The 18,280-nt window shown below is 42.9% G+C and overlaps 2 protein-coding genes across 4 annotated transcripts in view; one reads left to right on the top strand and one right to left on the bottom strand.

The window, feature by feature from the left end:
• HHIP (hedgehog interacting protein) overlaps window positions 1-2,193 on the bottom strand; it is an 87,372-nt gene extending 85,179 nt beyond the window's left edge. For both annotated transcript variants that reach the window (XM_073341236.1, XM_073341234.1), the window contains exon 1: window positions 1,922-2,193. In XM_073341236.1, the coding sequence (XP_073197337.1) occupies window positions 1,922-2,188 (267 nt within the window). In that variant the 5' untranslated portion in view covers window positions 2,189-2,193. The remainder of the gene's footprint in view (window positions 1-1,921) is intronic.
• Window positions 1-18,280, top strand: part of ANAPC10 (anaphase promoting complex subunit 10) — a 301,756-nt gene that overhangs the window by 260,855 nt on the left and 22,621 nt on the right. The gene's annotated exons all lie outside the window — the stretch shown is intronic.

Below are 18,280 nucleotides of genomic sequence, written 5' to 3'. Positions count from 1 at the left end.
CCACAATAACTAGGAAATTCAAAATTGTCTTAACTCCATTTTTAATTCACCACATTAAACCAACTATTGCAGGGGTCTCCAAACAGTGGGTGATCTCACATAACATATGTGCTGCAATACCTATATATTACAAACAGGGTGAGTTAAGGACATATTTTCCAGTCCTGAGTCTGACTTTTGTGCACTTCAATTAGGCTCTTAAGGTTATCTGAATGTAGTTATTTTGTATTTTAATTGAATTACCACACAGGAGCTTAATGACACTGTCTCTGGACAGCATGAAGAAATATATCTGCCCTGAATCTCAAACTACTGCTGCATATGGTAAGAATAAAGAGAGAGCTGCAGCTGAAAACCTGCAGTAAGACTGTTCTCACTCATCTGGGAATAGAGGGGGTAGGACAAATGCTCCCTCAAAAGGCATGAACATTTGGACAGAGCTGGGGACTGAAGGAGAATGATGTTCTCCAGTTTCACCCATTAGTGAACCAACTAACAAACACAATGGTGTTGTTGTTATTCTTTTGCCATAAGCAACAGGACTCTGTGTGTGGGCAGCAGTTTAGTGGGGAGGAGGATAAGTCGACCCCTTTTTGTCCTATTGATTTTTTCCTATTTGCATGACTTGAGCAAATTAAATGATGCAATATGGCTTTTTGTTACAAAACAAAGTGAGAGATACCACCCAGACACATATGTTGATTCGTAGAAGCTGTTTACATGAGAATGGAGTGAAATCTACCGTGAACTGAGCATAAAAATTCGATTCAGGCTGGGTATTTTTTTTTTATTATGCTTGGGCCAGCAAGACTGAAACACAAGTTTTCCAAGAGTCTCTCAGACCTTGACAACTACAGTGTTGTAACTGAGGAATTCTTAATTAAACCTAAACTGGGGAGGGGAAAGTGAAGGGGGTGGAGGGGAAGAGAAGACACCTGATTGTTTATTTCACGTGCAGTGATTCTTAATGACATTATTCAGGAATTTCCATCTCTGTGTACACACTTAATATCATTGCCCTGCTTATCCAATAAGATCCTGCAGAATTATATCTGGACAACTTAGAGAAGTCACAAACACATTAATACATAGAAATTAAGCTACTAAAGGAAGCATAAATTAAATATTTTAAAATTCCAATGAGATACTTTTCAAGCAACTCAATTTTAAATTAGGCATATGCATTGTCACATAGTGTGAAAAGGCAAATATCTCATGCCATCCTGTGTGAGATCAATAACAGTGGAGTCCCTTTCATCGGATACAGGTAATCGTGTGTAACACAAGAGCCTTGACTAGAGATCACTAAGCTCTGATGCACCAGCACCATCTACTATCCAAATCCTTTACTGACCAAACACGTGGAGAAAATTGTACAGGCTTTTTTACCCCCAGAAAAATAAACCAGAAACCACCGTCAAGTTAATTCACAGTTTCACTGTTGCCAATGCACAAACTTAATCCAAAAAAGCCATTCAAGTCTTTCTTCTTCTCAAACCATCCCCTTGTACCTGAAGCCCATGTTTCGTGAGAAAGGGGCACTGCCAATAAGCATGCAGCAGTGCACGGAGCTGCTGATTTGAGTAAGACGGGACGATCTGAATGAGTAAGATTTGTAAGATCTCATGGAAACTCGCACATTTGTAAAAACCCTTCGTTGTGAGAGGGAGAGAACTTTCTTTTAAAAATACCTTCCCAACTGACTAAGCCTCCCTTCAGATGAACAGCTCTGGAGAGAGGTCTATGTAACTCTCAAGGAAATAAACCAGGATCGCTTTAACGCTTCTATTTTATTAGATCAGACCCCTCCACCCTCCCAAACAGTAATGGGTCAAACCCATGTTGCTAGATCAAACCAGACACCACCCAGCAGGTTAGCAGTGAGTTTGCATCCATGCAAAAAGCCTCATGTGGTGCCTACCTTAGTCTCAACGTGCAGCAGCCCCTGACTGTCAGTCCTGGAGCAACAGGACAGGCGAGGGTACAAGCCACGACACATCATCTCCCCTCCGCTCGCAGACTCCAGGAACATCATCCTCCTGTCTCGCTTTTTCAGGCGCCTCGGTGGGTTACCATTCAGGCACTTTCTCCTCCTTGCACCACTCTCCCCAAACTTGGCATCCCCCTCAAAGAAGCACAGAACCACGGCCACCAGCAGCAGTTTAAACGGGAGCATCTTCAGCATCATGCCTTGGACCGTGTGAGTGAAAAAAACAAACCAAACCTCTCCCCCCCCCTCCCCGATGGATTTTCTTTTTGCGCTTCAAAGCAGGAAATCAGCAGCCCCAAAACGGGGGGAGGGCTGGAGAGTGATGATGGTAAAAAAAAAAAAATCTAAAGGGCAAAGAACTCCCCCCACCCACCCACCCCCTACAAAAACCGGCTTAGTGGGAGGATGCTCAGGAGCTGTGGGGCTAAAGTTGTGCAAGTGACAGAGATTTAGTAATTGGTGCTGTTGCGCCCTGGTGGTGAGAGCTGGGCCAAGGGCCCCCACCCTTGCTGCAGTGGGAGGCGGCGGCGGCGGCAGCAGCTCACTTGTCCCATAGAAAGGATGTTCTCTAGGTAGGACAGTAGCAGCCGCCTGGCTGGGGTGATGCCTCCTCCTCCGCGGCCGGCGGTGGCTGCAGCTCACTACGGCTCTCATGTTTCGCTCCCTCTTTTCTTCTTTTTAAGCAGCGCGCGGGGAGGTGCTGCCACCGCGCGCCCCTTCACGTCACCGAGAGGCACGGGGGAAGGCGCGCGCTGGCGCGCGCGCAGGGCAAGCGGACGGGCGGGGGGGAACGGGCCAGGGAACAGGGGGGAACGGGCGGGGGGGACGTGCGCGAGAGCCCGCTGCCCTGCAGGGGAGGGCTCAGGCTGGCTGCGGGGTGCCGCGGCAGCAGCTGCAGTGGGGCAGAGCGGTCCGGGCTAGAGCCGGAGCCTGCTGATTTTTGAGCCCAGCGCCCCACATTACCACGGGGGAGACAGACCAAGTCTGGCCGCTCCTGCTGCACCAGCCGCCCAGACAAACGCCCAGCCGGACCCCAGCGCATCTTAGTGCAGCAGCACGGAGCCAACCTGCATCCCACACCTAACCGCCGCTGGGTCCTGCCCCGGGGGCTCCACCCTCTCCAACTCCTTATGCGTGCACAGAGCCACCAGGAGCCAGGTAGCTCGAGCTTTTTCTTTTCCCCAGGAGAACGCGGTCTAGCGGTCAGCGCAGGGGAGACACAAGAGTAGGATTCTGTTCCCAGATGTGCCACTGACTCACTGTGTGACCTTGGACACATCACTGTGCTGCTCTGGGCCTCAGTTTCTCAGCTGTCCTAGAATCATAGAATCTCAGGGTTGGAGGGGACCTCAGGAGGTCATCTTGTCCAACCCCCTGCTCACAGCAGGACCAATCCCCAATTTCTGCTCCAGAGCTCTAAATGGCCCCTCAAGGATTGAACTCACAACCCCCTGGGTTTAGCAGGCCAATGCTCAAACCACTGAGCTATCCCTTTCCCCCAAACAACTGTCACACAGAACGGCCCCCTCAAGGATTGAACTCAAAACCCTGGGTTTAGCAGGCCAATGCTCAACCCAGTGGTCAACCCACTGAGCTATCCCTCCCCTGGGTTTGAAGTTGAAGAAGTGACATAACACCAGGGGTTTCTTGAGGCAGAGTGTGCTCCTAATGAACTTGAGAGGAAGTGGACACTTGGAGCTGGGGGGGGGTGTTGGGGAGTGTGATTCCCAGCTGGAGGAGACATACTTGAGCTAACTCTCATGGAGTCAGAGAGCTAAAAATGGTAGCTGCAGCACTGCAAACTGAGGGACTAGCTACTCTGAGTATGTGCCTAGGAGGGTGGCAGTGGGTCAATGCTCTGGGTGGCTAGCCTGGTCCCACTGCTACATTCTATTTTTAGCATGCTAGCTCCATGAAAGCTAGCCCCAGCTTGGAATTGCACCCCCTCACCCCAAGTGGAAATATACCCTCTGTTCATTAGGAGAAAATAGTTGCAGGTGGGCACGATTCTCATTCTTGGGCTGTGCACAGGAAAGCTGTGCTGGGATCAATAGAATTAAAAGGTATCCTTTCTACACATTTCAGCCTCAGAGCACAGCACGGGATGCGCTCCCAATCCCTTCTGCAAAGGGCATGCACGTGTGTATTTGTTCCGTTACACACCACAGTTTGTGCTGAAACAGAGAGTTCCTGTGGTGAACCAAATCTGAGTTACTGAGTTAAACAGTATCAACTGAACTCAGTAGGCCTAAGTAACGAGGGCAAGATCGGATCCATAGATTACTTGGATGGACAAATGTAAAACATAGTGCCTCTTCCCTTAGTCTTCTTTCTTTAAGGCAAGGGCTTCCTAACTACTTTTGGCTAGTATACACTACCACTGACTCCCCATCCAATTGTGAACACTCTCACCTGCCACAGAGTTTGAGCTTCAAGTATAACAGTTACAGGTCCTGTTTCATTAATGCAGCATGAAGTTAAATAAAGGTTAAGTTGAACAAGAGAAACTTTATTAAACCCTGTGCACTGCTCTGCTCATGTGGTTGAGTTGCTTCCAGGTTACTGCACCTGTTCTCCAGTTCCCCAAGTGTCCTGTTCATAACAGTCCCAGCATGGAATATGGACTTCAGTTCCATTGATCATGATTAGGGCCCTGTGGAAATCACTATTTTTTAAAAGAAAATTCATGACAGTGTAAATGGAAAAGTATTGAATTTTACAAAATGTGCACAGAATGAATGTAACTCAGCAAACGTAGTCAATTTTAATAATGGAATGAATTTCATTGACAAACTTTAGTCAGTGTATCTGCAGAATACTGATTAAATTTGCAGGTGACGTTCATTTCCTCTTTGTAACTGACTAAGCTTTCTGGTAATTCATTCCATCCTTGACATTGTCTAAGTTTGCACACAGAAGTCTGTTTTCCACATAGACATGTGCACAGCACTGTAAGGTAATATTTTAAAAATTGCAGTTTGGGGGCATTTTTGTGATTTCCATGCCCTCCATGAAATCGGGATTTACATAGGACCCTAATTGTGAAACACCATTCTATTTTACAAACATATTAATATAAACATTAAAAACAAATAATTGACACCCAGGCTCACTCCGCATGTGCCTTTGGCAGAGGTTGATAGCACATACCTATGTTGGAGTCTTCCCTTTATCACAGACTCAGCTGGCTCCATTGTCTATGAGGTAGTTGATCTCCTCAACAGGCAACCACGCCTCCTTTTTCTGTCTTCCTGTCACCTGTCTCCGAGTCTAGCAAACTATCTGTCTGAGGAGTTGGCCTCCAGATTGTTCTCTATCTCTCCATTCTGTGATGATCTCTATATCTCTGTAGGCTTTCTCTCGGTGTGGTGTCTGCTGGCTCGTAAGTGTCTCCTGTTCCTTCAGCTTACTTGTCCCTCTTGCATAATCATCTTGTATGATCTTGGTACCACTGCACTACTCACAACCCCTTTAGTTCATTCCTTCTGGTGTGTCTCAAATGGATGGAGAGTCACAGGAGTGCCTGTCTCCAGGCCCAGTCAGTCTTTGGCTGACCTGTTGTACTCTATTACCACTTCCTCTGATTGTTGGCCATCTCCTCTCAGAGGAGTTCCCATCCCTCTGGCTGCAAAATGTCTTGCCTCATTGGTAGCAGGGTTTTGGTCCTCTTTCCATCAGTGCCTGTGCTGGATTGTTTTGGCATCCATGTGCTGTGGTATTCCTATGTGCTAAAAATGCTAAGAAGGGATATGAACCAGAAGAAACAGCTTTGCGTAACAGTCTCTTAGCTGTTTTCACAGCTGATTCTTCCTGGTCAGTTTCCGACAGCAGTACATTTCTTTTCCACTGTTGTACTAAAATGCACTTCTTACTCATTCAGTTAGAATTAAACATTTGGTAAGAGCAGGAAATCACCACACTGGGTATTGTATAAATAGCTCAGACTTTACGCCATCGTTCCCTGGATCTCCACTTTTTAACAATGGAAGACAAACTTTCATTTCCCCCAAATGGAGTATACCATTAGATTGTCCTCCTATCACCTTTGTACTGCCACAGTGTCTTTCAAATCTACTTTATTATTTCATATTCATACTTCAGTAGAACCCAGAGACTCAAATCAGGTTTAGGCCCCCATTGTGCTGATCATTATACAGATAAGTACAAGAACATGGGCTGTGCCCCACAGATCTTAAAGTCCAGGATTATAAATACATTAAACTAATTATTAAGCTTATTAAAATACTGTAATCACGTTTCCACTTCAAACAATATCTCAGTTCCAAAGCATAAGTATATTTAAGAGATGCAGCACAGGTTCTCACCTGTAATCTCTAAAGGCCTAAAAGGTCTGAGAGTCTGTTACTTCAGATGCTGCCTCACCCCCTTGTTACAATGTGGCAGTATAAATTCATTGATGAATAATTTTTGTTGCTGCCGGAAACTCAACTGAGTAGAGGTATCAGTCCTGCAAATACCCCGCTGCAGCCAGCACTGAATTTCTCTGTGGGTACTAAAGCTGCACTTTCCCAGCATGAAACATCCATGGAGGTGGCAGTCAAATTCTCATTGGAGTGCAGTGAGCTTCCCTAAGTCTGCTAGGATGAATCTAGCCAAGTGCCTTGACAACCTGACCTACCTCTGAAACCTGGCTTGTCTACATGGTGGGTAATGCACACTAACATTGAACCTTAATCGGTTCAGTAGATTCTGGTGACTTTAATGTAGTGCTGTTTGAAAGAATACTATATTAAAGCACACTAGGGCTTTAGTGCAAACCATCAGGGTCTACACAATCTAATTAATGCACAACACATTAGTGTGTTTTAGAACTAACACATCTCTAAAGCACATTACCCCATCATATAGAGAAAGCTACAGTGGCCATCACCATTTTGATATATTGCCATCTTAGCCGTGCCAGTACTTCCTCAAATGAAATCCTTGTGTTAACCAACACCGTCAAAGTCTCGCAAGTACTGCCTCTAAAAAGGTCCTACTTCTATTAGCAACATAAAATCCTAGCGGGTCCAAGATATGTAACATACCGGTATGTGAGACATTTGAAGCATGTGGGAGTGAATAGCCAGGGCACTTTTTAGCAGTCAGCTAGGTAGAGTATTTCAATATTCACCTACCTCGAATGTGACTGCTCTATTAGCCCTTCAGCTCTTTTCTATTGTGTGAATAATACACATTCTAAAATATTTATAGATATGCATAGAGTTGAAGAGTTACATTTGTCTGACAAATCATTATTATCAATAATGGTAATATCTAGCTCTTATCTAGTGTTTGTTATCTAGATCTCAAAGCACTTTACAAAGGAAGTCAATATCATTATCCCCATTTTATAGATGGGGAAACTGAGGCATAAGGGGGGACATGATTTGTCCAAATAAATCAGTGGCAGAGCCAGAAATTAAACCAAGGTCTCCTGAGTCCCCTCCTGCCCCTCCTCTCACCCCTCCACCCCCTCCCCGCCGCTCCCAATTTCACTTGGCCACACTGCCTCTTGATTTTTTTATTTTCATGTTAGAATATGGTTATTTTGTGAACTTTCATACTGGTGAAAAATTAATGTTATCCCATATAATAAGACAAATTGCAATGCTATGGTACCTTCTCAACTTGTGAGCTTCAACATGCTTTACAAACAATAAGCCTCATTCTAAACCCTTCTTACAAGGTCAGTACATGTTTAAAGTCTTTAATGTATTACAGTTAATGTAAGCGTACTGACTTGCTGCAGATTGGCTTCTGAGGAAACTGGTTTCCAAACAGAGGGGTCTGTTATGGTGTGTTGATTGGAACTGGATTGGTTTTATTTATCTTAGGTACCCAAGTGCCTTCCTAATGGGTGCCCCTTTATTTATTTTTAAATAAACACAAACCACAGTTCTGTTCTGTAGATATGAAAATGGCTGGGGAAAACTGAGGCACAGAGAGGTTAAGCAATTTGCCCAGATTCACACAGGAAGTATGGAGGAGCTGAGAACAAAATATAGGTTTAATAATAATAATTAGTAATATAATTAATAATATTTAGCACTTATTTGGTTCCTTACCCTGTTCACAAAATCTCAGTGAGTTAGGCAAATAGGCATTATACTCATTTAAACAATGAGGACATTGGGGCAAAACCTCATCCTTCTGCTCTCAGAAGATTTAAATATAAATGTTTTCTCAATTAAGGATTAATTTACATTATACAGATTTCTATTTATGAGTTAACTGGAAAGTACTGTTTCCTCTAAAACACTTAATTTTCCAAAGTTTTATGGTGAATGAACCAAATGGAGCTCCTTTCTACTGTAAAAAAACCCCAGTAAGCACTCATCAGCTGAGTTTCTGCTCACTTTGAGAACTACATTTAGTGATAATGAACATATTTACATGCTAAATCTGAGGTTTTCAGCATTCTATTTAATTCTGATAAAAGGGAGCTTGACCTCCAAATATATAAACCAGCTTGAGAGAATTACAATTTAAAGTGTAAGAAATGGTAGAAACATAGGACCACTTGCTAGTCAAATCGTATCTTTGGCAGCGTCCAATAGAGGATGCCATTGAGTTAAACCTCTGCTCCCTCTTCCCCTGTTACATACCAGACAGACAGCTAAGTCAGCTATCTAAACACAATTCCCAATCTCTTTAAAAAAGTTTATTAAAACTTTAACAGAAGATGTCCCTATCTTAAAACACTGGTAACTTTAGAATTTCTACCTATCCACTCAGCTGTGTCAAAATAATTTAACTCTGAAGGCTTCCATACTACTTCACTGATTTCTTGGTGCTTAGTGCACTCTTGGGGAACATGCTGCTGTCACTTAGAACAATGTTTCTCCAACAAGTGTCTGTACAGATTGCCAGCTTCTGAGGCAAACAAATGCCCTTGATTTTGAAGTGAAAACCCTCTGAAAAGCTATACTTGCTGGAGCGGCACACATGCTCCCCCTGGAACAGACCAAGCAGTGTGATTATATAATAATTATATAGATTATATAATATTATATATTAATTATATAATTAATAATCTTCAGTTCCATTGCCTTCAGTTCCTTCCAACTGCCACAGACAAGATAGTTGGAATACCCTTTGCTCCTCCCTTCATCAAGCATATTCATATTAACTTGTTGTCAACAATCACATAATTGCATTTTCCAATTAGCTTTTTGTTTTGTTAGCAGCAGGGTAGTTAGTTGAGCCTGCATTATTGTTAAATTCTGAAGGTTATTCTGTCGCAGTCGTTGGTTGTGTCAATCAGATTTACTGTTTGGTTCCAATATGAAGGACTTAAGAAAACTGAAGTGAGTCTGCAAATTCAAGCTCATGATAGAGATGTCAGCTTCTATAATCCCCTCCTAGAATTACAGAATTGGTTTGGGGCTCTCAAACTCAAAGATGCATATTTCCACTCATCCTTCAGCGGAATATGGAGGAAGTAGCTAAGATTTTGTATCGGAAAAGACCACTATTAGAACAAAGTGCACCGTTTTGGACTACTATGAATCTTCATCAAGTGTCTGGTGGAAGTGGAAGCCCACTTGCACCAGAGGATTCATAGCCATATTTGACTGACTGACTGACTGACTGATAAAAACCACCAATCAGCCCAAGGAGTACGTGTTGCTCTGCAAACAATATACTCTCTTATTAAAATATGTTTCAGTCAGTGGGTCTGATAAACCAACATGCATACCAACCCCAAAGACATCTTTTATGAGAGCCACCATTGATTACATGACAGGTACAGCATATTCATGACAGGACCGATTTATGGAGATAGTCTATCCCATTTAATTAATACACAGAATGAAGTTCCATACGGCGAATACAGTCTATTTCTTGTGTTTGTATAGCATCTAGCACAGTGAGGTTCCAATTTTTGTTGGGGCCTCTAACACTGCTGCAATACAAATAACAAAGAATGGTATTTTTCTTTTGGATTCTAGGATTCATGGTCTCTTGCACATTTAAATCACTTTGTTTGCCAGACTCAGGACAAAGCCCCTGCAGTAGGGGTTAAGGATATTCTACTTACCTCAGTTAGACAACATCTAGTCTGCAGTGACCATTCCTTGGGAAATTAGGGATTCCCTCACATATGGAAAGAACTATAAAGGGTAGAACAGCTCATCCTTAAGAACATTTGATAGTAATTGTAATATATGCCTCAAGGGATAGGATGGGGTGCTTAAATCAATCACCTGATTATAAAAAGAATTTGAGAGCTTGCAAAAGCCATGGCTGTGTATAAAATTCTGTAGTTAAGGGCAATTGACCTGGTTTTCAAAGCCTTTCTTCTGCACACTGGCTAGAAAATAATCCAAGTTCTGACAGATGACACTACTGAAATGTATTACATCAAACAACAGGTGAAAGCTCATAGCAGTCTGTTACGTCAAGAAGCAGTTCAATTCTGGAAGTGCTTCATCCATTATCAGATATTTCCTGTTGCTGTACATTTTCCAGGAAAGGTCCTTGCAGATGATGTGCAATGGAATCAGTGTCCAACGTGAATAGTAAGTGATAGATACAGAAGTTGGAACATTTTTTCATGGATATACTACTTACTTATTTACGACAAAAGTGAACATCAACTGTCATCACTTCTGCTCCAGATGAGGAAGAGGTGTTGGTTCCCTAAGTGATATTTTTCTGCTGGACTAAAGCAATGTGTTATTCAATGCATTTATCTCTGATTTTTGAAAATAATTAAGAAGATAAAATAGGACAACAGGTTTGTGGATACTGCCTGACTGGGCATGTCATTTCTCATACCTTGTCCTTCTAGTCCAGTTTGAGTCCTGGCTCTTTTAGAATTCCTGTCATAGCTGACAGCATGAATCAGGAAACCTTAAGCGATTTGGACCATGAGCGCACTAAGAAGGAGCAGCATATTCTTTTGCAAAGTCACAGGCTATCTACAAGGGAAACTTATGCAATAAACTGGAAGATGTTTTTTATTGGGACTGTCCAGAAACAGATGGTTCAGCATCTGCTACGGTTTCTCCTATCCTGGGCTATGTATTATTATTATTTATTATTTTATTATTTTATTTTATCTTTAAAGTGTGGCTTGGTCTTAAGTTCACTCGAAGTTCATCCAATGTCCATATCAGCTTATGTCTCCATCTAAGTATCTTCTTTGTTCATACATCTTATAGTTAAGTGATTTCTGAAAGGAATGATTTACACCTTTCCTCCTGTGTGTAAACCTACCAACAACTATATAGATCTAGTTGTTACCAAATTAATGGAGTCTTTGTCTAAACCTTTAGGAGAATATTCACTGTCCCATCTGTCCTTGAAGACTGCATTCTTGGCAGCAATAACACCAGCTGGGAGAATCAGTGAGCTCCAGACCTAATGTTTGATCTGCCTTATACTGTGTTCAATAAGGGAAAACGTTGCTTCCACAAACTAAATTCCTAACCAAACTGTCGCCTACATTTCATTTTAATTATAGCAGGTGCTTCCAGTCCTCCCTTACTCTCTACACACACTCTCTCTCTCTCACGCATGCGCGCACGCACAAAAAGGTTTAGATTGGGCTACAGGAGTTAGGGACGGTGTCTGAACCATAGTTAGCGGAGGCTTAGGTCTCATGTCACAAAGATATTGGCTGTGTCTTCCCTGCAGAGTTAACTCAAGTTATCTACACTCAAGTTAACGCAAAGGTCAGGAAAGTTCCTTTGGGTACTGGGTATATTAGTGAGGGGTAATATGGACATAGTTCCTTTGCAGGATTATGTGGCAGCCCTTAAAAGAGCCTTTGTGTCTGTTCATTCATGGAGGGTGCAAGGTCTGTTTCAAGTTAGTTAAGAAGTGGAACTACTGCACTACTATTCAGAATGATGGACGTAGCTTAGCATGATTGATTCAGCATCACTGTAGCATGTAGAGCTATGGTTTGAGTCAAGGGGTTTCATAGTTTTCACCACCTGAACTTCTTTTATAAGACGGACATCAGAATCTGTACTTAGAGAAACAAATTGGAACATGGAGATTGGCGCTGACTTCTTGGATGTCAGAGAATTCATCATGAGTGACACAATATGTGTCTCGGGGAGCTGGGGAAGTCTTTTCTGTTGCACTGTTGATGACTGACAAGATCTCAGTTCTGAGATGCATTGTCTCTCTTGGGGAGTTTGTCATGGGGCCATGGTAGGCTGATTCTTCTTCCATGACTGTTTGGGACAGATCTACAAAGTGAAGGTGGCCTTTGAAAGTTGTAAAGAAATAAGGTTACTCTCAAAGATCCAATAGCAGCAGTGGGAGGAACAAGTGTGCTTTTATAGATGCCAATAGTGGGCACTGAGCATGTGTGACCAAGAACCCCTTAATGTCAGCTGGCAAGGGGATTACAGGAAAGTCCTGATTCTGGTCTGCACATTCTGTTCACCAAGGAATGCCATGTGAGGTCTTAAATAAAAGCCAGTGTCACACTGGTCATCAATACCATTGTGAAATAGATGTAACTTTATATATAAAGTTATTGGAGAGATGCTGAGTGAACAGAGAAGCAGCACTCAGGAACAACAAGCCATGAGGGAGAGGGGTATAGTGTCTCTGAGTACAGACAATGAACTTTGGGGATATGTGTAGAAGGCAAAGAAAACACCCCCTTATCCTGCACCTAGGAAGGAAACAGGCAGTTTTTTTCTATACATGAAAACAAGATTTCAGCCAATCTTGTTCAAAAGCTGCAAAGGACTTTTGAGGGTGAGATAAACTTCTTTAGACAGTTAAGTTTGGTTTCTAGAAAGCGTGTTATGATTTTGTTTTATGTGTAACCAGTTGTTTCCAATACTCTTCCTCATTATCACTTGAATTGTGAATCTTTGATAATAAATTTATTCTGTTTTTCATTGTAAATACATCTAAATCTTGTGATATTAAGCAAGGTACTGATCCTGAGTTGAATCATACAGTCTGGTGTGTACTATTCAGAGGTGAAAGTAAGTCGAGTGACTTACTGATACTCTGGGGCTAGCTCTGGGCCCCGGAAGAGGCGGGGCCTAGGGCGGAAGGGGCGGGGTTGAGGGGGTCAGAGCCAGCTCCAGCCCACCCTGTATGGTAAGTGCCCCCCCCCGCCACCGGGGTAGCAGCAGCAGCTCGGAGCTCCGGGGGCTATTTAAAGGACCCGGGGCTCCCCTCTTCTACCGCCCTGGCCCTTTAAATAGCCGCCGGAGCCCTGGGGAAGCGGCGGGGCTCCAGGGGCTATTTAAAGGACCGGGGCGGCAGAGGCAGCTGGAGCCCCGGCCCTTTAAATAGCCCCCGGAGCCCCCGCTACCCTAGGGCTCCAGGGGCTATTTAAAGGGCCCGCGGCTCCCCTGCTTCTACCGCCCCGGTCCTTTAAATAGCTGCCAGAGCCCTGGAGTAGCGGCGGTGGGGCTCCAGCGGCTATTTAAAGGGCTCAGGCGGTAGAAGCAGGGGAGCCACAGGTCCTTTAAATAGCTGCCGGAGCCCTGTAGCCGCTACCGCAGGGCTCCAGCAGCGGGGCTCTGGAGGCAATTTAAAGGGCCTGGGGCTCCAACCACTGCTGGGAGCCCCAGGCCCTCTAAATTGCCCCCTGGGGAAGCCAGGCTGCCCCAGTACAGTGCACCGGCTCTTACAGGGCGTACCAGCTTACTTTCACCTCTGGTACTGTTCCATTGGGGACAGCAGACCTGGTGTTTCTGTGAGTGATCAGTGGATAAGGGGCTGGGCACTACAGGGGAATACTTCAAAGGAACTCGTGGACTGGGGTGCACCTATTGTTAACCTGCAAGGCAAAGTAAGGACTGGCATAGCCCAGAGGAGAGTGCTAACAGGCTGGTGGGGTCAGGGAGCTGACACCCAGTTAAGCACAAGCAAGACTCCCTAATACTGGAGGCAGGGTGATAACAAGGTGACTCACAGTCCTATGTGCCCCAAGAACCTTTGCAGCATGTCACAGATTGGATATTTGTCCTAGTTAGATTGCCAGGAGCAAGGTCTACAGCCAAGTTCGCTTTACACTGAAGTGGGAGGAGCAAAGGTGAGTGAAATTCAGAAACAGCAATACATACCTTAGCATCTCAATCAGGGTGGATTTGGTTTAAATCACTAGTCAGGAAGACTTGATTTAATCATGGATTTCTACATAAAAGTGCATTCTTGTTGGTTGTTAGAACCTGAATGCATATTCTTCACAACTCAGAGATAGATGTAGGTTTCATTTTTAGAAGGTACATACTGTACATTTTTTAAGTGATTTATTTTGAAAACTTTTCAGATTAGTTTTAGAGCTATATCAGAAAATGAATGATTGTTTGGTTATTTCATTTACCAAAGGTAATTGAAGCAGATATTTATGAAGTCATTGGGAGGTGAACTATCTCCAGTTCAATAGGTTAATCATTAATATTTGGAGGATTTTCTTGCCATGCTGTATTAGAAGGAGAACATCACCAGATAGACATTTAAATTGTTTTATTAACTAAAACAACAACGTTATGTATTCTGGATTTTTCCTTCAACACCAAACATATAATATTTTAACAAAACAAGCATATGAATTTTTGAATTTAGTTAAACATTCAAGTTTTTTAAAATCAGGTTTATTTTTGTTAAAATTATTTTTTAACTAAAATAGTTAAATGAAATATTTAAAAAACAAAACAAAAATTTAATCAACTATGTCAGCCAGGTCAACATGAGAAACTTAAAATATTGGCTTCTGCAGCTAACTCAGTCGTCTTCACCTTCATTTTCCTATTTGTTCATAATCTGGAAAAGAAAAACAAGTTTTCCTGCTTTTTCAGGTCCCAAACTATTTCTCAGTTTGGAATGAATTAGTCCAAAGGAAGAAAATATTCTTTCTACACCAGTTGAAGAAGCTACTGCTGTTAAAAGTGAGATTATCACTTCAACTGTCTCTGAATCCAAATGCTTAAGTGACTTCCACCAGTTCACTGGTGTGACTTTCTTTAAAACATCAGCAGCAAACATATATTTCTTGAATGGTTCTTATTCCCAAACTGGGTCTCTTTTAGAACCTGCTGCCATTATAGGTTTTTCCTTCTAGTGAGAGAATGGTATGGTAGATCTCAAATCAATGAAAGCTACATTCAGAAAGACCTCAAGACTTCTGGAATATGCTGCTCAAACAGCTTCACTTTTGTTTCTGCTATCTGTCCCCTCCTTTTCACATTTATCTCCAGACTTCTTCTCTTTGTCCAAATCTATTCCGCCCCCAACAGTCTTCTATTAATTAAACTTTTTGAAACTTTGTGCTTTTAGAGAGAAGTAAGGGATTGACTCCGTGTACACAATTTTTCAGAGAGACAATAGGGTTGAGGTCTGTTATTTCTCACCTTGATTTATTATTTATTTATTTAAAAGCATTTTTTGCTGTTAACAAGCATGTTATCTCTGGAGACAGAAATCCACAGTTTGAGAACTGCAAAACTAAGCATCTCTGATGGTATCTTCTAGACTGAGCACTGAGTCTCATTGGGTGGATAGAAAGATTAACCTAAATAATCTATACAGAAGCCCCTGGAACCCTATACAATGGGGTCCCTAATCCATGAACTATTGGAACTCATTTCAAAACTGTTCTTAAATATTACATGAATATATTGTCTCATACTATAGAATTAGAATTAGAATCCCTATTCCATGATGAGATATCTTTGATCTATAATGTATCTTAATTAAAACTATCTTTAGATAGGTTTTTTTCCCTAAAAAAGCATTTTATCAAAAAAATCCAATTTAAATAAAAAAATCTGATTTTTTAATTTTTTTTTAAAAAATCATTGATTTTTATCCACCCTGATCTCAACAGAGGAGAGCAAAAGCAGAATCTGTGCTATGGTTACGATCATGACGGAGATCAAAGCATTGGATAGATAGAAAGTAGTAGTTCCTAATAGTTCCTAAGAAGAGAATATTTACCTGTAACCGATTTTTTGGCAATACAGCTGTGTAAGCACAGATCCAACAAAGGTCTCCGAGTGCAGACCTTATTGCCTATCTCTGCTTCATGCACTTCTACACTTGCTCTGTCTAAAGCCACGCTGTGCTGTTCTGGTGCCTCCTTATTCCAGTTCATACAATATACATACCACCTCTGTACATTCAGAGGCACGTGTCTTCATTGATCCTAAGGGATGACAAGTGGGAAAGGAGAGGGCTTGTGTCCAGATTACAGTAACATTTAACAGGGAAGTAAGGAAAAAGTGCCTCCTCATACCTTTGCTATGGGATATGTGCAAGGTAATTAGTAAGGAACAGCCATGGCTACCTTATTGGTGATGCTGAGCACTGGGAAGTATATTGTGTTGTGGCTCCTGTGAGTAGTCTCGGAGGCAGGGTACTGTAATAGTGAACCCCAGGGGCCAAGAGTATTCCAGAAGTAGCTCCTTTCAGAAGAAATGTGGTGGGTCTGAAAAGAGCCTTTGCATCTGGCTGTGGAAATCCACAGGAGAGAAATTGGATTCCTGGTCTGTTGAATAGCCATCACAAAAGTATTCTGCAGTGGGACTGCCCGTACTCAAAGCTTCTACTGCTGTAGGACAGGCTACATGCTCTCCAGTACCAATGAGAGTAATGGGAGCTTTCAGTGGCAACTGGAGGATATTTCTTCAACATTGGACAATTTGTATTGTATACTCTGTATTGTAGTCTGTTTCCACAGGGAGCGGGGGCCTTCTCTCTAGACCAAGATCATGGCAAAGAAGAAAGTCTCCCGCTGCAGCCATGGCTAGATGTGGATGCTTTCTACATCTTGTAGGGTCAGTTTGGCAGTAGTGGAAGCTGGATTCTTTGCCTGAGATTCTGAGGAATGTTCAGAGAAATCAGCATGAGGCTGAGAGCCTTGTAGAGAAAAGGGACCTGCAGGCATCTACCTGGCTTTATAATGATGACATTAGAGAATGACTGTGTCCTATATAGGTAGCCAGGCACACAGACTTCCACCAATATAGTATGTGAATCAAAGCCCTGGGCACTGGGGTTGGGGGAGATTCTTAGCAGAGAGTATTTTTCTTAGGTAGGAATTTCACAGCCACCATGTCCACATGAAGCTTGTTGTGTGGATAATTGAGTCCTAATCCACCCAAAAAACAACTAGTGTGGTTTCAAGCTATGTTGTCTCATGTAAGCTAACATCCCCTTCACAGAAGATCATGAAACATTTCTGTAAAATTATGCACAATGATGGTCCTTTTGCATCTCCTGGCCATTGCTTAGCAATCAGATGCATAGTTCAGAGGGTATGTCTTTATTGCAGAACTAAAGTAGATGATCAGCACATGGGTTAGCCTAGCCCAGCTCTGAATGTTCACATAGCATGCCATACTTGAGTCATTCTCAAGTTGCTGTGTCCACGCTGGTGCTTTTACTCATTTGTGTGAGGTGCTAAGGCTTCTGGGGGCATATTCCATGGTTCTTAATGCTGCGGTAAGGTGTGCTGCTCTATGAATTCTTTTGCGGTGTGTTGTGCGAGAACTTGTCTGTCCTTCCTGAGCCCCAGTGCAGAAGTTCTCTCAGTTCACCCACTTCTGGCTTGGCACACTCTAAATTTCTGTCCATGTCCTTCATTCCAACTGATGCCAAGATATGGATCCAGCTCTGGGCAAAGACATGCTCCAACTGTTGGCATTAATGCAATTCTCATTTCAGAACCAGGAGGCAGACAAGGCATGAGAAATGGAGAAGGGTATTTTGGCAGTGAACTGTCACCCAGAGAAGGTGGTGGCCTTGCTAAATAGATTATGCCAGCTGCATGTAGACATGGACAGTGGAAACAGCTAACACACTGTAATCTTATTCTTTTGTATGGCAACTTAAAAAGCAATATTAAAGGTTAACTTCAAATTTTGTCACCCACTGTATGGCTTCTGGTGACATGGAATGAATCAAAGCTGTCCCTCCGGAGAAGCATCTTAAGAGGGCAGCAATTCACTAAATGTTCCATGGCTGACACTTCTGTGACAGGTTTCAGAGTAACAGCCGTGTTAGTCTGTATTCGCAAAAAGAAAAGGAGTACTTGTGGCACCTTAGAGACTAACCAATTTATTTGAGCATGAGCTTTCGTGAGCTACAGCTCACTTCATCGGATGCATACCGTGGAAACTGCAGCAGACTTTATATACACACAGAGAATATGAAACAATACCTCCTCCCACCCCACTGTCCTGCTGGTAATAGCTTATCTAAAGTGATCATCAAGTTGGGCCATTTCCAGCACAAATCCAGGTTTTCTCACCCTCCCCCCCCCCAAACTCACTCTCCTGCTGGTGATAGCCCATCCAA

This window comes from Lepidochelys kempii, chromosome 4, assembly GCF_965140265.1.
Source record: "Lepidochelys kempii isolate rLepKem1 chromosome 4, rLepKem1.hap2, whole genome shotgun sequence".
NCBI classification, from domain to species: domain Eukaryota; kingdom Metazoa; phylum Chordata; order Testudines; family Cheloniidae; genus Lepidochelys; species Lepidochelys kempii.
Note: the sequence above shows the minus strand (reverse complement) of the source record. Positions and strands in the feature narration are given on the sequence as shown.